Consider the following 24,344-nt stretch of genomic DNA (forward strand, 5'->3'; position numbering starts at 1 on the left):
AGATGCTAATTATCTACCCTGACTTTTGTTTTTGCCTTAAGTAACATTCTCTCTTATGCAACCATAACAAATGTAATATATCATGCTATTTTGTCTGTCCCGGGGATTTCGTTTACTATGTTATGTCTAGTCTATGAGACCAGGTTGGATCCGCGGTGACAAAATAAAGCTTTTTAGTTACCAACTTGATCTGTGTGGTGCCAGCTGGCCGGCAAGTTATGCTGCATGTCAACAAATGGCCAGAAATCATCATTGGGAAATCAAATCCTCAGAAATAGCAGAATTACGATTTGTTGATAGCTAGAATTGATCGAAGGCTGATCAAAGTTCATCGATAGTCATCACAGCTAAACTTCTAGCCAATCTTAGCCTTGTAGAGGGAGAAGCATTCTATTGGGTAGAGGCTGGGGATAGAAACATGTGCAAGATGATATAGCCTACATAACTCTTTCACAGAGGAGAGCTTAGTCCAGACAGCAAAGTTAGAGATAGAAAAATGGTATTAATTCAGTTATCATCTCTAGTCTCAGAAGTGTCGCATGGACAGGCTTTCTTGGGTTTGTGTAGTTTACTTATTTCCCTTATTGTTCTTTTGCTGATCCGGCAGCTTGTGAAGCAGAGGAGACCCCTAGGATTCCCACCTGGACCGTCACCTATCCCTGTCATAGGGAACATTATGTCTCTAGCAACAGAACCGCATGTCTTTATGAAGAAACAGAGTGAAATCCATGGGCAGGTACGGTACATAAATTATTGTGTGAAAGTGGCTTGACTAAACCTAGGCATTTTTTTGTGTTGGCTACTTGTGTGCACCCCCATGTAGGCTAGTCTTCTTGTGCTCATATTGGTTTAACTCTTGCAGTTTAGCCTATTGAGTGTTCATTTATGAATTTTGCATTACAATAGATGTATTTTATATAGTGCTTTTCATTCCAAAACAGAATCTCAAAGTTGCTTTAATTTCACTGGTGAAAAAACTGTGCGAAATATAATTTGTAATGGGGCGGCAGGTAGCCTAGTGGCTTAGAGCATTGGGCCAGTAACCGAAAGGTTGCTGGATCGAATCCCCGAGTTGACAAGGTAAAAATCTGTCGTTCTGCCCCTGAACAAGGCAGTTAACCCACTGTTCCCCGGTAAGCCGTCATAGTAAATAAGAATTTGTTCTTAACTGCCTTGTTAAATAAAGCAACAACAAAAAATCATCCGGCACACACATACCATAATTCCTAAGTGTGTCAAAGGTTAGTTAGGGTGGATGCTCCATTCTTGTCCCTATGTCTTGCGTCAGCCTATAAAAAAAGCTCTGAAAAATAAACAAAAGAGGCTCGCTATTCGCTAAATTATGGCAGGCTCCAGCTGCGCTGGCAGGGTTTCTAAAAATGGCGAAGGTCCGCTTAGTCACCATGCCTCGGCAAATAGAGTGAGGGCTACTTGCCTATCTCTAGACTAGTCTAATAAACTCAGCAAAAAGAAACGTCCTCTCACAGTCAACAGCGATTATTTTCAGCAAAATTAACATGTGTAAATACTTGAATGAACATCTCAAGATTCAACAACTGAGACATAAACTGAACAAGTTCCACAGACATGTGACTAACAGAAATGGAATAATGTGTCCCTGAACAAAGGGAGGGTCAAAATCAAAAGTAACAGTCAGTATCTGGTGTGGCCACCAGCTGCATGAAGTACTGCAGTGCATCTCCTCCTCATGGACTGCACCAGATTTGCCAGTTCTTGCTGTGAGATGTTACCCCACTCTTCCACCAAGGCACCTGCAAGTTCCCGGACATTTCTGGGGGGAATTGCATTCACCCTCCGATCCAACAGGTCCCTGACATGCTCAATGGGATTGAGATCCGGGCTCTTCGCTGGCCATGGCAGAACACCGACATTCCTGTCTTGAAGGAAATCACGCACAGAATGAGCAATATGGCTGGTGGCATTGTCATGCTGGAGGGTCATGTCAGGATGTGTCTACAGGAAGGGTACCACATGAGGGAGGAGGATGCCTGCAATGACAACAAACTCTGTCCGATGATGCTGTGACACAACGCCCCAGACCATGACGGACCCTCCACCTCCAAATCGATCCCGCTCCAGAGTACAGGCCTCGGTGTAACGCTCATTCCTTCGACGATAAATGTGAATCCGACCATCACCCCTGGTGAGACAAAACCGTGACTCGTCAGTGAAGAGCACTTTTTGCCAGTCCTGTCTGGTCCAGCGACAGTGGGTTTGTGCCGGTAATGTCTGGTGAGGACCTGCCTTACAACAGGCTTGCAAGCCCCCGGTCCAGCCTCTCTCAGCCTATTGCGGACAGTCTGAGCACTGATGGAGGGATTGTGCGTTCCTGGTGTAACTCGGACAGTTGTTGTTGCCATCGTGTACCTGTCCCGCAGGTGTGATGTTCGGATGTACCAATCCTGTGCAGGTGTTGTTACACGTGGACTGCCACTGCGAGGACGATCAGCTGTCCGTCCTGTCTCCCTGTAGCGCTGTCTTAGGCGTCTCACAGTACAGACAATGCAATTTATTGCCCTGGCCACATCTGCAGTCCTCATGCCTCCTTGCAGCATGCCTAAGGCACGTGTTTTTCAGAGTAAGTAGAAAGGCCTCTTTAGTGTCCTAAGTTTTCATAACTGTGACCTTATTGCCTACCCTCTGTGAGCTGTTAGTGTCTTAACAACTGTTCCACAGGTGCATGTTCATGAATTGTTTATGGTTCATTGAACAAGCATGGGAAACAGTGTTTAAACCCTTTACAAAGAAGATCTGTGAAGTTATTTGGATTTTTACGAATTATCTTTGAAAGACAGGGTCCTGAAAAAGGGACATTTCTTTTTTTGCTGAGTTAAGATAATTTGCAGTTTAGATGTTATGTCATACTGGACTATAGTCTACTTTTTTTAAATCCAAAATTAAACATATTTAGGGAAAATATATGGCATATTATTTTGGAGGTCTATTTATTCAAGTATTTTATCTCAGATTTTTAGTCTTGATTTGGGAGGCTACTCAGCAGTGGTGCTGAATGGATATGATGCCATCAGAGAATGCCTGTACCACCAGGGTGATGTCTTTTCTGACCGGCCATCTCTGCCTTTATTTATGAAAATGACCAAAATGGGAGGTAAGAAAGTCAGTTATAATGTATTCTGAATATGCACATTATGGCATTGTTATATTGTTATTAGTTATTATATGCAAATACAAGCTTGGTGTTATCGAACTCTCTAGGCTGTTTGATGGTATTGAGATCAAAATAGGTCCACCTATCCTGAGAATAATATTTAGTATCCTCACACATGCTCAGTAAGGTCTCATTATGTCAGCTCTAATCTCAATATCTTCCTTCTCAGGACTTCTGAATGCTAAATTTGGCAACGGATGGATTGAACATCGTCAACTGGCCAGCAACTCCTTTCGTTACTTTGGCAGTATTCAAAAGCCCCTCGACCAGAAGATCTTGGAAGAGTGCATGTTTTTCGTGGATGCCATCGACGAACACAAAGGGAAACCCTTTAACCCAAAGCACCTGGTGACCAATGCTGTGTCCAACATCACCAACCTCATAATCTTCGGCGAGCGTTTCACGTACGACAACTGTGACTTCCAGCATATGATCGAGATCTTCAGTGAGAATGTGGAGCTTGCCGTCAGTGGCTGGGCCTTCCTTTACAACGCCTTCCCATGGATCGAGTACCTCCCCTTCGGAAAGCACCAGAAGCTGTTCCGCAACGCAGCCAAGGTCTATAACTTCCTGGAGCAGATCATCAAGCGCTTCTCGGAGGGCAGAGTGTCCAACTTCCCACGCCACTACATTGATGAATACCTGAACAAGTTGGACAAGAGTGCTGGCGACTTGGGCACCTCGTATTCCAGGGAGAACCTAATCTACTCTGTGGGCGAGCTCATCATCGCAGGCACGGAGACCACCACCAACACCCTACGCTGGGCTATGCTCTACATGGCCCTCTACCCCAACATTCAAGGTCAGTGTGCTGCCTTATAGCACAGTAGGCCTCAGCATCAAGTCCCCTGCCTTGTCCTCACTCGGGCCTCATAGCACCGTGCCTTGTCCTTACTCAGGCCTCATAGCACCCTGCCCTGTCCACATTCAGGCCTCATAGCACCCTGCCTTGTCCTTACTCAGGCCTGATAGCACCCTGCCTTGTCCTTACTCAGGCCTCATAGCACCCTGCCTTGTCCTTACTCAGGCCTCATAGCACCCTGCCTTCTCCTGACTCAGGTCTCATAGCACCCTGCCTTGTCCTTACTCAGGCCTCATAGCACCCTGACTTGTCCTGACTCAGGCCTCATAGCACCCTGCCTTGTCCTTACTCAGGCCTCATAGCACCCTGCCTTGTCCTTACTCAGGCCTCATAGCACCCTGCCTTGTCCTTACTCAGGCCTCATAGCACCCTGCCTTGTTCTTTCATCACATTCCCAGTGGGTCAGAAGTTTACATACACTCAATTAGTATTTGGTAGCATTGTCTTTAAATTGTTTAACTTGGGTCAAATGTTTCAAGTAGCCTTCCACAAGCTTCCCACAATAAGTTGGGTGAATTTTGGCCCAGTAATTCTGACAGAGCTGTTGCTGAGTCAGGTTTGTAGGCCTCCTTGCTCGCACACGCTTTTTCAGTTCTGCCCACACATTTTCTATAGGATTGAGGTCAGGGCTTTGTGATGGCCACTCCAATACCTTGGCTTTGTTGTCCTTAAGTCATTTTGCCTGTCACATCCTGACTATAGTAAGATGCTATTTTCTATGGTAGAGTAGGTCAGGGAATGACAGGGGGTGTTTTTCTATGTTTTGTATTTCTATGTTCATGTTCTAGTTTTGGTATTTCTACGTTGGTTTTGTTTGGGATGATCTCCAATTAGAGGCAGCTGGTCCTCATTGTCTCTACTTGGAGATCATACTTAAGTAGGGGTTTTGTCCACCTGGTGTTGTGGGATCTTGTTTTTGTACAGCTCTGTAAAGCCTGCAGAATGTGACGTTCGTTTTCCGTTATTTGTTGTTTTGCTTTAGTGTTCTGAGTTTAAATAAATATTTATCATGAGCACGCAACACGCTGCACCTTGGTCTACTCCTTACGACAACCGTCATATTGCCACAACTTTGGAAGTAGGCTTGGGGTCACTGTCCATTTGGAAGACCCATTTGCGACCAAGCTTCCCGACTGATGTCTTGAGACGTTGCTTCAACATATCCACATAATTTTCCTTTCTCATGAAGCTGCCACCCCCGTGCTTCACGGTTGGGATGGTGTTTTTCGGCATGCAAGCATCCCCTTTTTTCCTCCAAACATAACGATGGTTATTATGGCCAAACAGTTCTATTTTTGTTTCATTAGACCAGAGGACATTTCTCATAAAAGTGCGATCTTTGTCCCCATGTGCAGTTAGTTGCAAACCGTAGTCTGGCTTTTTTATGGCGGTTTTGGAGCAGTGGCTTCTTCCTTGCTCAGTGGCCTTTCAGGTTATGTCGATATAGGACTCGTTTTACTGTGGATATAGATACTTTTGTACCTGTTTCCTCCAGCATCTTCACAAGGTCCTTTGCTGTTGTTCTGGGATTTATTTGCACTTTTCACACCAAAGTAGAGACAGAACGCGTCTCCTTCCTGAGCGGTATGACGGCTGTGTGGTCATATGGTGTTTATACTTGCGTACTATTGTTTGTACAAATGAACGTGGTAACTTCAGGCGTTTGGAAATTGCTCCCAAGGATGAACCAGATTTGTGGAGGTCTACATTTCTTTTTCTGAAGTCTTGGCTGATTTCTTTTGATTTTCCCTTGATGTCAAGCAAAGAGGCACTGAGTTTGAAGGTAGGTGTAACGGTCGTCGTAATGGATGGACCAAGGCGCAGCGGGTATGTGAATGCTCATTTTTATTAAACACGAAACAAAACAAGAAACCGATGAACGGACGACAAACAGTCTTGTATGCTCACACAGCAATACAAAGAACAATCTCCCACAATCCCCAAAACAAACAAACTCCTAATTATAGGACCTTCAATCAGAGGCAACGATAACCAGCTGCCTCCAATTGAAGGTCCCAATCCCAAATACTAAACATAGAAATAAACACCCTAGAAACAGACATAGAACTGTACAACATAGAACTAAACCAAAAACCCCGGAAACATAAATAAAACACCCCTCTACATAAACACACACTCAAAACCATATAAAACAAATACCCCCTGCCACGTCCTGACCAAACTCTAATTACAAATAACCCCTTTACTGGTCAGGACGTGACAGTAGGCCTTGAAATACATCCACAGGTACACCTCCAATTGACTCAAATGATGTCAATTAGCCTATCAGAAGCTTCTAAAGCCATGACATAATTTTCTGGATTTTTCCAAGCTGTTTAAAGGCACGGTCAACTTAGTGTATGTAGACTTCTGACCCACTGGAATTGTGATACAGTGAATTATAAGTGAAATAATCTGTCCGTAAACAATTGTTGGAAAAATTACTTGTGTCATGCACAAAGTAGATGTCCTAACCGACTTGCCAAAACTATAGTGTGTTAACAATAAATTTGTGGAGTGGTTGAAAAACAAGTTTTAATGACTCCAACCTAAGTGTATGTAAACTAACGACTTCAACTGTAGGTAATCAATAATAGTTGAGTAAGCAACTTTCATTTGCGTTGTGTCTAAGGTTGGATTGATTACTGTTTTTTTGTTTCAACTATTTCTCTACTAAGGTATTGTCACATCCTGACCAGTGAAAAGGGTCATTTTGCCATAGTAAAATGGTCAGGGCGTGGCAGGTGGGTTGTTTTGTATGTTTTCGTCAGGTTGGTTAGGCTGGGGTTAGGTGTTTTTCCTCTGCCTTTGTATTTATAAGGCTGATGAGTTTGGGCTGCGCCCCTACTTTGCTTTCGGGCTCATACTGTTGTTTTTGTATTGCTGCCCTGCCTTGCCTGTTTTTGGCTGTTTGAGGATTACGCCCATTAAACGTGTGTTCACGGACATTTGTCTCCTGCGCCTGACTTCACCCCTCCTGCTTCCTTGAGTACCCCCTTGACAGGTATACGCTGAGTGTACAAAATATTATGCTTTTTCAATGACATAAACTGAACCGGTTATTGATGACACTTGTTAAATCCACGTCAACCAAATCAATTTTATTTATAAAGCCCTTTTTACATCAGCAGATGTCACAAAGTGCCTATACAGAAACCCAGTCTTAAACCCCAAACAGCAAGCAATGCAGATGTAGATGCACGGTGGTTCGGAAAAACTCCCTAGAAAGGCAGGAATTTAGGAAGAAACCTAGAGAGGAACCAGGATCAGAGGGGTGGCCAGCCCTCTTCTGGATGTGCCGCGTCGAGATTATAAGAGTACGAAAATGTATGCACTCACTACTGTAAGTCACTCTGGATAAGAGCGTCTGCTAAATGACAAAAATGTGTAAATGTACATGGCCATTAAAGCCAGATCTTCAAGATGTTCAAACTTTCACAGATGACCAGCAGGCTCAAATAATAATCCCAGTAGTTGTAGAGCAGGCCTGGGCAATTCTTTTCCATGGATGGCTACATTAGAATATATTTTTGCCATCATGGCCAGAATCATATTACAGGATTATACATTACAGGATTATGCATGTATATGACTGTTGACAGATATATCTATTGTAAATCACATCCAGATATTCTACTTATTTTACTTTTTTAACATGCACAGAAATAAACCACATCCATGTTCTCCTTTTGGTAGGTATTTTAATTGTTAAACATGCAATGAACTACACAGAGGGAAAAGTACACTGTGCATTCAGCACCACGGACAGAACTCTTGTTAACGGGTATGCACAAAAACACAAGAAAGAGAGAGAGCTCAACATTACATTTAAACTACTCAATCAGTGTGAGAAGTGAAGTCTGATGGGCATTGACTAGAGCAGTGAAGAAAGGTATAGTTTCTGACGTCGCTATGCGCAGGATTGCTGAGAGGTGAGAGTCAGTAAGAGATGATCTGTGCCTTGTCTTATTATATTTCATCAATGAAAATGTTTGACCCAAACAGTACAAACATCCTCTGAGCATGACTCCTAATCTTTGGAAAGTTATGTTCATCAAGAGATGCATAGAACCTCATCAGTGACATTGTTTTGAATAGTTCTCCAATCCCTGCATCAGACTGAAGATCAATAAGCTCAAGATGCAGGTCAGTGGGAGCGTTATCCACATTGAAGGTGAAAGGAGAAGAAACCAACAGCATGTCATTTTCCAGCACTTTGAAATCCTCAAAACGAAGAGAAAACTAACCGTTCAAAGCATGCAGCAGCGATGTATACTTCTCCAGCTGGTCATCTGATAGGGAACAGACCAGTAGTGTCAGTAGGTGGGTGAGATTATTGGCTTCTACTTGGCGGGTCAGGAGGAGTAATTTTCCCTTGAAGGCTTTTACAAGGCTGTACATTTGATGTGCAAAAAGGCCCTTCCCTTGTAGTTTGGAATTCAGTTCATTCATGAGAGCCATGATGTCCATGGTGAAGGCAAAATCAGCCAACCATTCTTTATCTTGCAGTTGAGGGAAATCCACATATTTTCCTTTCATTTGCAAAAACTCAGAAATCTCCGACTTCAGGTCCCACATCCTTTTAAGCAACTTCCCCAAACTCAGCCATCTCACGTTTGTGTGGTAGGGGAGATCTGCGTGACCCGACTCTGTCTCTTCCAACAGTGAGACAAACTGCCTGTGGTTTAAAGATTTTGCTCTCATGAAGTTTACCACTTTAGTGACTGTATCCACAACATGGCTCATTTTCAGAACACATTTACAGAGCACCTCCTGATGAATAATGCAATGCAAGAAAAATGTATTCTGATCTGGGTTCAGGTCAGCTACTTGATCTTGTATCCTTTTCAAAAGGCCAATGTTTTTTCCTGTCAAGTTTGGGCACGCACTCAGTCCCAGCTTTGCCACACACCTATTAAACTCCTCCACTAAATATTTCCCTTTGGTTGTGCTCTTCATTGACTGCACTGAAGCAAGCTCCTCTTTCATTTCAAAGTCTGGGGTTATGCCTCGTAAGAATATCAACAACTGCGCCATGTCACATGCATCACTGCTCTCATCCCTGGCCAAGGAGAAATAGGTGAAATCATTTACCTTGTCTTTCAACTGTTGTTCCATATTCTCTGCGATGTCCTCAACACGCCGTGTCACTGTTCGTCTTGACAGGGAAATATTTTCAAACAGCTCTTTCTTGTCGGGGCAAAGTATTGCTGCTGAGTCAATTAAACATTCTTTAATGAATTCACCCTCAGCGAATGGCTTGCTATGTTTAGCAATTTTGTGGGACGGAAGGTTGGAGTCATTAAAACTCGTTTTTCAACCACTCCACAAATGTATTGTTAACAAACTGTAGTTTTGGCAAGTCAGTTAGGACATCTACTTTGTGCATGACACGTCATACCGCTCAGGAGGAGACGCGTTCTGTCTCCTAGAGATGAGCATACTTTGGTGCGAAAAGTGCAAATAAATCCCAGAACAACAGCAAAGGACCTTGTGAAGATGCTGGAGGAAACAGGTACAAAAGTATCTATATTCACAGCAAAACGAGTCCTATATCGACATAACCTGAAAGGCCGCTCAGCAAGGAAGAAGCCACTGCTCCAAAACCGCCATGAAAAAGCCCAGACTACGGTTTGCAACTGCACATGGGAACAAAGATCGTACTTTTTGGAGAAACGTCCTCTGGTCTGATGAAACAAAAACAGAACTGTTTGGCCATAATGACCATCCTTATGTTTGGAGGAAAAAGGGGGATGCTTGCAAGCCGATGAACACCATCCCAACCGTGAAGCACGAGGGTGGCAGCATCATATTGTGGGGGTGCTTTGCTGCAGGAGGGACTGGTGCACTTCACAAAATAGATGGCATCATGAGAAAGGAAAATTATGTGGATATATTGAAGCAAAATCTCAAGACATCAGTCAGGAAGTTAAAGCTTGGTCGCAAATGGGTCTTCCAAATGGACAATGACCCCAAGCATACTTCCAAAGTTGTGGCAAAATGGCTTAAAGACAACAAAGTCGAGGTATTGGAATGGCCATCACAAAGCCCTGACCTCAATGCCTTAGAAAATTTGTGGGCAGAACTGAATAAGTGTGTGCGAGAAAAGAGGCCTACAAACCTGACTCAGTTACACCAGCTCTGTCAAATCAAATCAAATGTATTTATATAGCCCTTCTTACATCAGCTGATATCTCAAAGTGCTGTACAGAAACCCAGCCTAAAAGCCCAAACAGCAAGCAATGCAGGTGTAGAAGCACGGTGGCTAGGAAAAACTCCCTAGAAAGGCCAAAGCTTAGGAAGAAACCTAGAGAGGAACCAGGCTATGAGGGGTGGCCAGTCCTCTTCTGGCTGTGCCGGGTGGAGATTATAACAGCACATGGCCTAGATGTTCAAATGTTCATAAATGACCAGCATTGTCAAATAATAATAATCATAGTAGTTGTCGAGGGTGCACCAAGTCAGTAACACAAGAGTAAGTGTCAGTTGGCTTTTTCATAGCCGATCTTTGAGAGTATCTCTACCGCTCCTGCTGTCTCTAGAGAGTTGAAAACAGCAGGTCTGGGACAGGTAGCACGTCCGGTGAATAGGTCAGGGTTCCAGCAGGTCTGGGACAACAGGTCTGGGACAGGTAGCACGTCCGGTGAACAGGTCAGGGTTCCATAGCTGCAGGCAGAACAGTTGGAACTGTCAGGAGGAATGGGCCAAAATTCACCCAACTTATTGTGGGAAGCTTGTGGAAGGCTACCCGAAATGTTTAACCCAAGTAGAACAATTTAAAGGCAATGCTACCAAATACTAATTGAGTGTATGTAAACGTCTGACCCACTGGGAATATGATGAAAGAAATAAAAGCTGAAATAAATCATTGTCTCTACTATTATTATGACATTTCACATTCTTAAAATAACGTGGTGATCCTAACTGACCTAAGACAGGGAATTTTTACTAGGATTAAATGTCAGGAATTGTGAAAAACTTAGTTAATGTATTTGGCTAAGGTGTATGTAAACTTCCGACTTCAACTGTAGCTAGCTCTCGCAATTCCATCGTTTTCTGAATGCAGTTTTGTGAAAAGTCCTTGCTGCTTTTGCAACTGAGAAAGCAACTCTTTCGATGCACTTGCCCTCTGCTTAGAAGACATATTCCTATATTTCTCTGCATGCATCGTCTGGAAGTGTCGGGACAAGTTGTAGTTTTTCAAGACATAGATGCTCTCTCTGCACACTAAGTACACAGCTTTCCCTGATACCTCAATAAATAAATATTTTGTTGTCCACTCTTGCTGGAACACCCTACATTCATTGTCTACTTTCCTTTTCTTTGAAAATCAGTTACTATTTGTAACTGTGACGTGTGTGTCAGCCTGTCAGTCACTGTCTGTCCTCGGGCAGTTGTTATTTATCCATGCCTTCAAAATAAATGTACCACAAGCGGTGGGAGTTAAATCATTACACAAAGGCGAGTATTCATTGGGCTTTACATTTCAATAACAAATACGTTTTTCAAAACTTTACTATCACAAATTCTTTATGTGATCTGAGCAAAATTCCGGGGGCCGTGGGTCGGCCTTTGCCCAGGCCTGTTATCCTCTTGAGGACCCCTTCGAGATACAATCCAACTAAAGGGATTGGTTGGACAACAACCAGTGAGATAGCACAGCGCAAAAAATCTCAAAATTTAAATTCAAGTACTATACGGCATTTTAAAGATACTCTACTCATTAATCCAATCACATTGTACGATTTTAAAAAGACTTTACGGTGAAAGCAAAACATTAGATTATTTTAGCACAGCACATTAGCAAAAAAAAAGCAATTTTCCAAGCACGGATAGCCATCACAAAACCAGATATACAGCTAAAATTAAGCACTAACCTTTGACAATCTTCATCAGATGACACTCCTAGGACATCATGTTAGACAATACATGCATTTTTTTGTTCGATCAAGTTCATATTTATATCCAAAACCCCAATTTTTACATTGGCGCGTGACGTTCAGAAAATGTTTTCTCCCCATAACCTCCGGTGAATAGGCACATTCACAGAAGATCTCATAAACGTTGACAAAATTTATAACAATTATTTAAAGAATTATAGATAATCTACTCCTTTATGCAACCACTTTGTCAGATTTCAAAATAACTTTACGGAAAAATCACAGTTCAATATTCTGAGTACAGAACTTAGCCTTCAATGCTAAGCTATACAGTTAGCCTACAACCACGGCGTTGACAAATCTCTAAAAATATGTTAGAAATATTTACTTACCTTTGCTGATCTTCGGCAGAATGCACTCGGAAGGGGTCCCACTTCCACAAGGAATGTTCATTTGTTCTGCAAAGTCCATCATTTATGTCCAAATACGTCCGTTTTGTTGACCCATCCAGAACACTTTACAATGCCATGTCCACGCAAATCCATAGATGAAATGTTCAAAGTTCCATTACCGTTTGTAGAAACACATCAAACGATGTTTACAATCAATCCTTTAGGGTATTTTTTTGTAAAATTGCGATAATTTTACAACCGGGCAATAGGTATTCATCCTAGAAGAAAAATAAAAAACAACAAAGTCACGAGACACCTGTCCTCAGACTGGCCAGTGATTGACTGAGCCACAATTTTCTGCCCGGTAACAGGTGACGGATGAAACCAGTTCCTAAAGATTGTTGACAGCCAATGGAAGAGTTAGGAGGTGCAACGTAAATCCTATGTCACTGTAGTTTTTCAAGGGATTCAAAAGAAAAACTACATTTCTAATTTCTCCCACTTCCTGATTCAATTTTTCTCAGGTTTTTGCCTGCCATATGAGTTCTGTTATACTCACAGACACCATTCAAACAGTTTTAGAAACTTCAGAGTGTGTTCTATCCAAATCTACTAATAATATGCATATTCTATTTTCTGGGCCAGAGTAGTAACCTGTTTAAATTGTGTACGTTTTTCATCTGGCCGTGAAAATACTGCCCCCTAGCCCAGACAGGTTAAAGAGGGTTCAACAGGTCAGCACCTCATGAGTAAATGTCTGTTGTCTTTTCGTAGTTGAGCTTTCCGAGGTCGAGACAGCAGGTGAGGTAGAGAGAGAGATGAAGGGAGAGGGTTGAAAACAGCATCTGGTGAACAGGTCAGAGTTCCATAGCCACAGACAAAACAGCAGAAACTGGATAAGCAGCACTACCAGGTGGACTGGGGACAGCCAGGAGTCATCAGGCCAGGTAGTCCTGAGGTATGGTCCTAGGGCTCAGGTCCTCTGAGAGAGAGAGAGAGAGAGAGAGAGAGAGAGTGATGGGAGAATTAGAGGGAGCATACTTATGTTCACACAGGACACCAGATAAGACATGGGAATTTCACCAGACAGGACAGACTGACCCTAGACTATTGCAGCATAAATACTGGAGGCTGAGACAGGGGGGTCATGGGACACTGTTGTCCTGTCTGACGATACCCCCGGACAGGCAGGATATCACCCCAGCCACTTTGCCAAAGCACAGACCCCACACCACTAGAGGGATATCAACAGACCACAAATGTACTACCCTGAGACAAGGCTGAGTATAGCCCACAAAGATATCCTCCACCGCACAAGTTCGATGTGGCGCAAAACCGGATAGGAAGATCACGCCAGTGACTCAACCCACTCAAGTCGTGTATAGTGAAAAAAGCCTGGCACGACGTGACACAGCCTTTCTAGGGAAGCATGGAAGAGCACTAGTGAGCCAATGAGTAAGCCCCAAATAGTAAGCCCCCATAATAAGGTCAGAGGCAGAAAATTCCAGTGGAGAGACGGGAGCCGGCCAGGCAGAGACAGCAAGGGCAATTCGTCACTCCAGTGCCTTGCAGTTCACCTTCACACTCCTGGGCCAGTCGACACTCAATCATAGGGCCTACTAAAGAGATGAGTCTTCAGTAAAGACTAAAAGGTCGATACCGAGTGCGTTTCTCACATGGATAGGCAGACCATTCTATAAAAATTGAGCTCTAAAGGAGAAAGCCCTGCCTTTAGCTGTTTGCTTAGAAATTTTAGGGACAATAAGGAGACCTGTGTTTTGTGACCGTAGAGTACGTATAGGTATGTATGGCACGACCAAATCGGAGAGATAGGTATGAGCAAGTCTATGTAATTGACACGTCTACTCCCGCTCCTCCCCTCCGGCGTTCGACGTCGCCAGTCTACTAACCACCGGTCCTGGGATCCATCATTACGCACACCTGGCAGCCATCATTACACGCACCTGCAGATCATCATGATACTTACCTTCCTGATTACCTCCCCTATATCTGTCACTCCCTTGGGTTCCTTCCTCAGTTAGTATTGTTCTTACGAGTAAACGCCACTGTTATGTTGTCTCGTTTCATGTTTGTTGTTTTATTAAACGTTTCTCCTGCACCTGCTTCGCGACTCACAGTGTCATCGTTACAGTAATGCTTTGTAGGTTAGCAGTAAAAAATTGAAATTAGTCTTAGCCTTAACAGGAAGTCAAAAAGTAGAGGCTAGCACTGGAGTAATATGAACACATTTTGTGGTTCTAATCAAGATACTAGCAGCCGTATTTCAAATCAAATCGTATTAGCCATATGTGCCGAATACAACAGGTGTAGACCTAACAGTGAAATGCTTACTTACGAGCCCTTAACCAACAATGCAGTTTAAAAAAATACGGACAAGAATAAGAAATAAAAGTAACAAGTAATTAAAGAGCAGCAGTAAAATAACAATAGCGAGACTATGTACGAGTCAATGTGTGGGGGCACTGGTTAGTTGAGGGAATATGTACATGTACTGTAGGTAGAGTTATTAAAGTGACTATGCGTAGATGATAACAACAGAGAGTAGCAGCGGTGTAAAAGGGGGGGCAATGAAAATAGTCTGGGTAGCCATTTGATTAGGTGTTCAGGAGTCTTGTGGCTTGGGGGTAGAAGCTGTTTAGAAGCCTCTTGGACCTAGACTTGGCGCTCTGGTACCGCTTCCCGTGCGGTAGCAGAGAGAACAATCTATGACTAGGGCCTTCCTCTGACACAGCCTGATATAGAGGTCCTGGATGGGAGGAAGCTAGGCACCAGTGATGTACTGGGCCATTCGCACTACCCTCTGTAGTGCCTTGCGTTCGGAGGCCGAGCAGTTGCCATACCAGGCAGTGATGCAACCAGTCATGATGCTCTTGATGGTGCAGCTGTAGAGCCTTTTGAGGATCTGAGGACCCATGCCAAATCTTTTCAGTCTCCTGAGGGGGAATAGATTTTGTCGTGCCCTCTTCATGACTGTCCTGTCTTGGGGTGCTTGGACCATGTTAATTTGTTGGAGATGTGGATTCCAAGGAACTTGAAGCTCTCAACCTGCTCCACTGCAGCCCCGTCGATGAGAATTCCTTTTTCCTGTAGTCCACAATCATCTCCTTTGTCTTGATCATGTTGAGGGATAGGTTGTTGTCCTGGCACCACAAGGCCAGGTCTCTGACCTCCTCCCTATAGGCTGTCTCGTCGTTGTCGGTGATCAGGCCTACCACTGTTGTGTCATCGGCAAACTTAATGAGGGTGTTGGAGTTCCAGTCATGAGTGAACAGGGTATAGAGGAGGGGTCTGATCTCGCACCCCTGAGGGGCCCCTGTGTTGAGGATCAGTGTGGCAGATGTGTTGTTACCTACCCTTACCACCTGAGGGCGGCCCGTCAGGAAGTCCACGATCCAGAGGGAGGTGTTTAGTCCCAGGGTCCTTAGCTTATTGATGAGCTTTGAGGGCACTATGGTGTTGAATGCTGAGCTGTAGTCAATGAATATCATTCTCATGTAGGTGTTCCTTTTGTCCAGGTGGGAAAGGGCAGTGTGGAGTGCAATTGAGATTGCATCATCTGTGGATCTGTTGGGGCGGTATGCAAATTGGAGTGGGTCAGGGTTTCTGGGATAATGGTGAGCCATGACCAGCCTTTCAAAGCACTTCATGGCTACAGACATGAGTGCTACGGGTCGGTAGTCATTTAGGCAGGTTATTTTAGTGTTCTTGGGCACAGGCACTATGGTGGTCTGTATTTTGCACTAACTGAAGTTTATTTAGTGCTTTATCAGGATAACCAGAGAGTGGAGCATTGCAGTAGTCTAATCTAAATGTTACAAAAGCATGGATTAGTTTACTGCATCATTTTTGTACAAAGTTTCAGATCTTTGCAATGTTACGAAAATGGAAAAAAGCTACCCTTGAATTATTCTTAATATGTTCGTCAAAAGAGAGTCCAGAGCAATGCAGAGGTCCTTCACATTTTTGAGACAACTGTTCAACCATCAACATTCATTTTTAGATCAAACAGCAGATCTCTTTGTTTCTTGGGAACTAGAACTTCTCTGTTTTGTCCGAGTTTAAAAGTAAAACATTTGCCGCCATCCACTTCCTTATGTCTGAAACACAGGCTTCCAGGGTAGGCAATTTTAGGGCTTCACCATGTTTAATCGAAATGTTCAGCTGTGGGTCATCCGCATAGCAGTGAAAGTTGACATTGTGTTTCCGAATGACATCACCAAGAGGTAGAATGTATAGTGAAAATAATAGTGGTCCTAAAACGGAACCTTGAGGAACTAACACATGATTTGTAAGAGGACAAATCATCCAAAGAGAGTAAATTCTATATTTTTCGACAGATAAGATCTAAACCAGGCAAGAACTTGTCCATGTAGACCAAAGAGGGTTTCTAATCTCTTAAAAAGAATGTGGTGATCAATGGTGTCAAAAGCGGCACTAAGGTCTAGGAGCACGATGACAGATGCAGAGCCTTGGTCTGATGCCATTAAAAAGTCATTTACCTTTTAATACAGTTGTGGACAAAAGTTTTGAGAATGACACAAATATTAATTTTCACAAAGTCTGCTGCCTCAGTTTGTATGATGGCAATTTGCAAATACTCCAGAATGTTATGAAGAGGGATCAAATGAATTGCAATTAATTGCAAAGTCCCTCTTTGCCATGCAAATTAACTAAATCCCCAAAAAAACATTTCCACTGCATTTCAGCCCTGCCACAAAAGGACCAGCTGACATCATGTCAGTGATTCTCTCGTTAACACAGGTGTGAGTGTTGACGAGGACAATGCTTGAGATCACTCTGTCATGCTGATTGAGTTTGAATAACAGACTGGAAGCTTCAAAAGGAGGGTGGTGCTTGGAATCATTGTTCTTCCTCAGTCAACCATGGTTACCTGCAAGGAAACACGTGGAGTCATCATTGTTTTGCACAAAAAGGGCTTCACAGGCAAGGATATTGCTGCCAGTAAGATTGCACCTAAATCAACCATTTTTCAGATCATCAAGAACTTCAAGGAGAACGGTTCAATTGTTGTGAAGAAGGCTTCAGGGCGCCCAAGAAAGTCCAGCAAGCGCCATGACCGTCTCCTAAAGTTGATTCAGCTGTGGGATCGGGGCACCCCCAATACAGATCTTGCTCAGGAATGGCAGCAGGCAGATGTGAATGCATCTGCACGCACAGTGAGGCAAAGACTTTTGGAGGAAGGCCTGGTGTCAAGAAGGGCAGCAAAGAAGCTACTTCTCTCCAGGAAAAACATCAGGGACAGACTGATATTCTGCAAAAAGGTACAGGGATTGAACTGCTGAGGACTGGGGTAAAGTGATTTTCTCTGATGAATGCCCTTTCCGATTGTTTGGGGCATCCGGAAATGGGGTTGCTTCTCAGCCAAGGGAGTGGGCCGACTCACAATTTTGCCTAAGAACATAGCCACGAATAAAGAATGGTACCAACACATCCTCTGAGAGCAACTTCTCCCAACCATCCAAGAACAGTTTGGTGACGAACAATGACTTTTCCAGCATGATGGAGCACCTTGCCATAAGGCAAAAGTGATAACTAAGTGGCTCAGGGAACAAAACATCGAAGTTTTGGGTCCATGGCCAGGAAACTCCCCAGACCTTAATCCCATTGAGAACTTGTGGTCAATCGTCAAGAGGCGGGTGGACAAACAAAACCCCACAAATTCTGACAAACTCCAAGCATTGATTATGTAAGAATGGGCTGCCATCAGTCAGGATGTGGCCCAGAAGCTAATTGACAGCATGCCAGGGCGGATTGCAGAGGTCTTGAAAAAGAAGTGTCAACACTGCAAATATTGACTCTTTGCATCAACTTCATGGAATTGTCAATAAAAGCCTTTGACACTTGTGAAATGCTTGTAATTATACTTCAGTATTCCATAGTAACATCTGACAAAAATATCTAAAGACACTGAAGCAGCAAACTTTGTGAAAATGAATATTTGTGTCATTCTCAAAAATGTTGGTCACGACTGTACATTATTTGTCTTCCGGAAGGCAGTGAGTTGCTGCACAACAGCTTTTTGTAAAAATTGAGAGTAATGGGAGGTTTGATATAGGCCGATAGTTTTCTAAATTGTCCGGGTCAAGGTTTGGCTTTTTCAGGAAAGGCTTTTTTAGCTAGTTTGGTACACATCCGGAGGATAGGGAGCCGTTTATTATGATCAACATAGCAGGGCCAAGCACAGGAAGTAGCTCTTTCAGTAGTGTAGTCGGAATAGGGTCCATTAGGCACCTATTCAGCGTAGAATTTCTTGTATACTGGAGCCTCAGTATGAGTTGCCTCTGCCCATAAAAACGACATCCTATCTGGGAAGCTTTAAAAATAAGTTTGATGTCTTCTGTGCCCATATGACGATGTAACTGCAATGATGAGATAGATGTTCTTTTTATGTTTTATTATCTCAATGCCATACTGTGTCCAACTTGCCGAGCCATCTTGTCTCAAGAGGACCACAATGGAAATAAGCCCCAGACTTGTGTGTTATCCTCCATAATTTTATTCATGTGCATGTATGGCTTTTTCAAGTTGTGTGGGCTTGTTTTTTTTTAAATGGTAGAATTAAACTAAACAAGGGTAGGGGACAGGTTAAAGAAAGATTTTTAAGCATTGAAATATGGATTACAGTGGCAAGAAAAAGTATGTGAACCCTTTGGAAATACCTGGATTTCTGCATAAATTGGTCATCAAATTTGATCTGATCTTCATCTAGGTCACAACAGTAGACAAACACAGTCCGCTTAAACTAACAACACACAAACAATTATACGTTTTCCTATATTTATTGAACACACCATGTAAACATTCACAGTGCAGGGTGGGAGAAGTATGTGAACCCTTGGATTTAATAACTGGTTGACCCTCTGGCAGCAATAAACTCAACCAAACGTTTTCTGTTGTTGTGGATCAGACCTGCACAACGGTCAGGAGGAATTTTGGATCATTCCTCTTTCCAAACTGTTTCAGTTCAGCAATATTCTTGGGATGTCTGGTGTGAACTGCTCTCTTGAGGTCATGCCACAGCATCTCGGGTTGAGGTCAGGACTCTGACTGGGCCACTCCAGAAGGCGTATTTTCTTCTGTCGAAACTATTCTGTTGTTGATTTACGTCTGTGTTTTGGGTCGTTGTCCTGTTGCATCACCCAACTTCTGTTGAGCTTCAATTGGCAGACAGATAGCCTTACATTCTCCTGCAAAATATCTTGATAAACTCCCTCCACCATACTTTACAGTTGAAATGAGGTTTTGATGTTGGTGTGCTGTGCCTTTCTTTCTCCACACATAGTGTTGTGTGTTCCTTCCAAACATCTCAACTGTAGTTTCATCTGTCCACAGAATATTTTGCCAGTAGCACTGTGGAACATACAGGTGCACTTTTGCAAACTTCAGACTTAGAGCAATGTTTTTTTTAACAGCAGTGACTTCTTCCGTGGTGTCCTCCCATGAACACCATTCTTGTTTAGTGTTTTACGTATTGTAAACTCGTCAACAGAGATGTTAGCATGTTCCAGAGATTTCTGTAAGTCTTTAGCTGACACTCTAGGATTCTTCTTAACCTCATTGAGCATTCTGCGCTGTGCTCTTGCAGTCATCTTTGCAGGATGGCCACTCCTAGGGAGAATAGCAACTGGGCTGAACTTTCTCAATTCATAGACAATTTGTCTTACCGTGGACTGATGAACATCAAGGCTTTTAGAGATACTTTTGTAACCCTTTCCAGCTTTATGCAAGTCAACAATTCTTAATCTTAGGTCTTCTGAGATCTTTTTTGTTCGAGGCATGGTTCACATCAGGCAATGCTTCTTATGAATTGCAAACTCAAATTTTGTGTTTTTTTATAGGGCATGGCAGCTCTAAGCAACATCTCCAATCTCGTCTCATTGATTGGACTCCAGGTTAGCTGACTCCTGACTCCCATTAGCTTTTGGAGAAGCCATTAGCCTAGGGGTTCACATACTTTTTCCAACCTACACTGTGAATGTTTAAATGATGTATTCAATATAGACAAGAAAAATACAATAATTTGTGTGTTATTAGTTTAAGCACACTATGTTTGTCTATTGTTGTGACTTAGATGAAGATCAGATCAAATTTGATGACTAATTTATGCAGAAATCCAGGTAATTCTGAAGGGTTCACATACTTTTTCTTGCCACTGTATATATGTGTGCCATTCAGAGAGTGAATGGGCAAGACAAAATATTTAAGTGCCTTTGAACGGGGTATGGTAGTAGGTGCCAGGCGCACCGGTTTGTGTCAAGAACTGCAACATTGCTGGGGTTTTCACACTCAACAGTTTCCCGTGTATTTTAGGAATGGTCCACCACCCAAAGGACATCCAGCCAATTTGACACAACTGTGGGAAGGGTTTGTATTTGTATTTGTATTTTTTATGGATACCTTAGGCAGCAGCTACTCTTCCTGGGGTCCAAACATATTAAAGCACTTACATTACATATAAAATATAAAACAGTACATCATTTAACATTATTACACCACTACATATCTACAATACAAAATGTTTAATACCACCATACGACAATATAACAATGTATTCATATGGATGTGTCTGTACCTGTGTGTGTCTCTTCACAGTCCCCGTTGTGCCATAAGATGTATTTTTTCCAGTTTTTTTAAATCTGATTGTACTGCTTGCATCAGTTACCTGATGTGGAATAGAGTTCCATGTAGTCATGGCTCTATGTAGTATGGTGCGCCTCCCATAGTCTGTTCTGGTCTTGGGGACTCTGAAGAGACCTCTGGTGGCATGTCTTGTGGGGTATGCATGGGTGTCAGCTTGTTTACACCTCTTACAAAAACAAATAGTCAAGAAGTCAATCTCTCTTCCACGTTGAGCCATGAGGGATTGACATGCACATCATTAATGTTAGCTCTCTGTGTACTTTTAAGGGCCACCCATGCTGCCCTGTTCTGAGCCAACTGAAATTTTCCTAAGTCCCTCTTTGTGGCAGCTGACCACACTACTGAACAGTAGTCTAGGTGCGACAAAACTAGGGCCTGAAGGATCTGCCTTGTTGATAGTGTTGTTAAGAAGGCAGAGCAGCGCTTTATTATGGATTGGAGTCAACATGGGCCAGTATCCCTGTGGAATGCTTTCAACACCTTGTAGAGTCCATGCCCCAACAAATTGAGGTTGTTCTGAGGGCAAAAGGGGGTGCAACTCAATATTAGGAAGGTCTCCTTAATGTTTTGTACACTCAGGGTATGTCTGTGGATACTAGACAAGAGTTGAGGAAGCAGATAGAACATTGTGATGATAAGGTATTGACAGTTTGCTGCTGGTGTTTCCTCTGTGTAGAGAAGGTGCATAAGGAGCTGGACAGTGTGCTGGGAAGTGGGCAGTCCCCCTCACTGGCGGACAAAAAGAGGATGCCCTATGTGGAAGCGGTGCTACATGAGGTCCTGCGCTTCTGTAACATCGTGCCCCTGGGCATCTTCCGCGCCACCACTCAGGACACACTGGTGAGCGGCTACAACATCCCCAAAGGCACCATGGTCATCACCAACCTGTACTCTGTGCACTTTGATGAGAAGTACTGGTGCGACCCTGGAACCTTCTCACCACATCGCTTCCTGGACAGCAATGGAAACTTTGTCCGACGGGAAGCTTTTCTACCCTTCTCTCTGGGTGAGTCTGGCTTCTTTCCACTCTTAGGCCCCCAAAGAGAGTAGCACAGACTCTCACACACATGCTGTATACACCCTCTCACTTGAATGCCTCTCCTCTTACCTAATCCAAATGGTAATACTTAAATACAAGGTTAATAGTCATCATGGGCATGAAATTCCAATATATTAGAGATTCTTCTGTATGTTTGTATACTTTTTAGGCAGTAGTTCTGAAAGTAGCACTCATGAGCCAAAAGTGGTCCCCGAATATTGCATACTATGTCACATATGTGCACCACGTCATTGCTCTCTCTCTCTGTGCTGTGTCCACTGAGCTGGGCCCGCCCTACAACCTCATTGGATAATGCTGGGCAGGCCTCTTGCTACCTGTCACTCAAATGTGAGAGGCTGAAGCTCATTGGCTAGAACTGAAATTGCTCGGGTGCTGGCCCACATGGAGGGAAATGTAGGGAAAATAACACAGCACAGCTTCAATAAAACAGTTGCTTTCAAACTAGGGATTTCGTGTCTAATTAAGGTAAGACAGTAATACTGCTCATAGATTATGCATGTATGAACAACACATTGAAAAATACTTTCTTAGTGGCCAATGTACTGGAGCATGTCTTTAACTGTATACCCCAGCTATGATCTCATTTCATTTTACCTACAATGAGTCAAAAGTAATAAAAGCTAGAGCCTCTCCGGTATTACAACCTTACGGGTATGAAGGCCCAGTAATCTATTTGAGCACTTAATTAATAGACTGGTGAGCAAGCCAATCCCTGGGGCTATTGCAGACTACAATGCTGCCATTAATAAAGGAAAGTACTGTTAAGACAGAAAAACACCACCATGTCAGTTCAAACAAAACAAATTCTCAGTCCTACCACCCATACACGTGGTTCCCTCTTTTGTTCAAGTTGTGCTGTGTATGCAAGTGTAAACCTTTTCCCAGCCATATCATATCATTGGATTAGCCTATATGCTAATAAGGTAAACACTAAACAGTTGATAACAGTGATAGTAAAGGACCGTTACTATCACTTAACAGATACATTGAGTACAGTAGATATGTTGTATTGGCTGAATGTTCACTGGAAAACAGTAGTCAATTGTAGCTGGTGTCACTAAATCGGAGGATGGCTCATTGTAATGGCTGGAATGGAATGGTTTGATACCGTTCCGTTGATTTCATGTCAGCCATTACTACGAGCCATCCTCCCTTCACCAGCCTCCTCTGAGTAGAGTAGATGATACAAAGTATGACATGATCTTCACAAAACTCAATCCATGTTGTGTGGTTTGTCCTCAGGGAAGCGTCACTGTTTGGGCGAGCATCTGGCCAGGATGGAGATGTTCCTGTTCTTCACCACCATGCTGCAGCGCTTCCACCTGCAGTTCCCCTCTGGTACAGTGCCAAGCCTCACCCCCAAACTGGGCATGACCCTGCAGCCGCTGCCTTACTCCATCTGCGCCGTCCGCAGGCAGCAGTGACAGATTCTCAGACTGCACAGCCCGAAGGGGTGGGGGGGTTGGGGGTTTAGTCAGAACAGAACAGGGGTCTAGAGCTTGGACTCCTACCCTGACCTCCAGGGTCTGAACTTGTGTTTTACACAGAACTGCTAGAATTCTAAACATCAGCCGATGGTTGTTTCTGAGCAATTGCATGTTTGCACAGCACCATTTGCAAAGTCACAGGATCACCAGAAATGTTACTGGCAAGATCCTGAAATATCAGGTGGAACTTCTCAGTAAGTTTAATCGAGAAGAAGTGTGAATATTTAAACAATACACACACACATATACTATGAATTAACCTTGAATTAGAATTGACTTTTTATCTGTGTCCTTATGATCAAATGTCTCATCTTCCCTGCGGGATTACATCAATGATTGACAGGATGGACCTCTATGATGGTTCACAGCCATCTTCTCTCTCTCAGCCTGCCTAAATGAGAAATGGGAACATTACCCACTGGGCACACACAGGTTGAATCATTGTTTCTATGTCACGTTGAATTGATGTCTGTTCCCAGTGGGTAGTTTCAGATGTTTCTACAGCACAGTGAAAATAAGTAGACTAGCAGCCAGTCTTTCCTAGAAGGCTCTGGACATGGTGTTTAGTCTGGATCAGCGCCATATCAAGCAGTCTGAACTAACAATGAACCCGATCTCTAGCGATTCTTCCATGGAAAAGCCTTCTCTCAGAAAGCTACTGCAATATCCGTTGAAAATGTCTTTATGTGATACTGTCCTTTAAGTAAATTTGACTTTTATCTATTATGGTCATACTTTGTAATAAGAACAATGCCATTTTGGTGCTCTAGTTACCTTTTCTACAATGTTTA

General features: G+C 43.2%; 1 protein-coding gene across 1 annotated transcript; it reads left to right on the forward strand.

The window, feature by feature from the left end:
• The first annotated feature begins 372 nt into the window (after positions 1-372).
• Positions 373-24,277, forward strand: LOC106562333 (vitamin D 25-hydroxylase). Its single transcript, XM_014127147.3, has 5 exons — positions 373-736; positions 2,989-3,130; positions 3,360-3,992; positions 21,683-22,012; positions 23,309-24,277. Exons 1-5 carry the CDS (start codon positions 497-499, stop codon positions 23,488-23,490), a joined length of 1,527 nt encoding a protein of 508 aa, XP_013982622.1. The 5' UTR covers positions 373-496; the 3' UTR covers positions 23,491-24,277.
• The last annotated feature ends 67 nt before the right edge of the window (positions 24,278-24,344 follow it).

Source organism: Salmo salar, chromosome 11 (assembly GCF_965601325.2).
Source record: "Salmo salar chromosome 11, fSalSal1, whole genome shotgun sequence".
Taxonomy (NCBI): Eukaryota; Metazoa; Chordata; class Actinopteri; order Salmoniformes; family Salmonidae; genus Salmo; species Salmo salar.

Bases quoted from the DNA above. Each gene is read 5' to 3' on its own strand.
- LOC106562333 (XM_014127147.3), top strand. From the start codon at position 497: ATGGTATTAATTCAGTTATCATCTCTAGTCTCAGAAGTGTCGCATGGA. The intron at 737-2,988 runs GTACGGTACATA...ATTTTATCTCAG, and splicing joins AGAGTGAAATCCATGGGCAG to ATTTTTAGTCTTGATTTGGG. The intron at 22,013-23,308 runs GTGAGTCTGGCT...GTTTGTCCTCAG, and splicing joins TTTTCTACCCTTCTCTCTGG to GGAAGCGTCACTGTTTGGGC.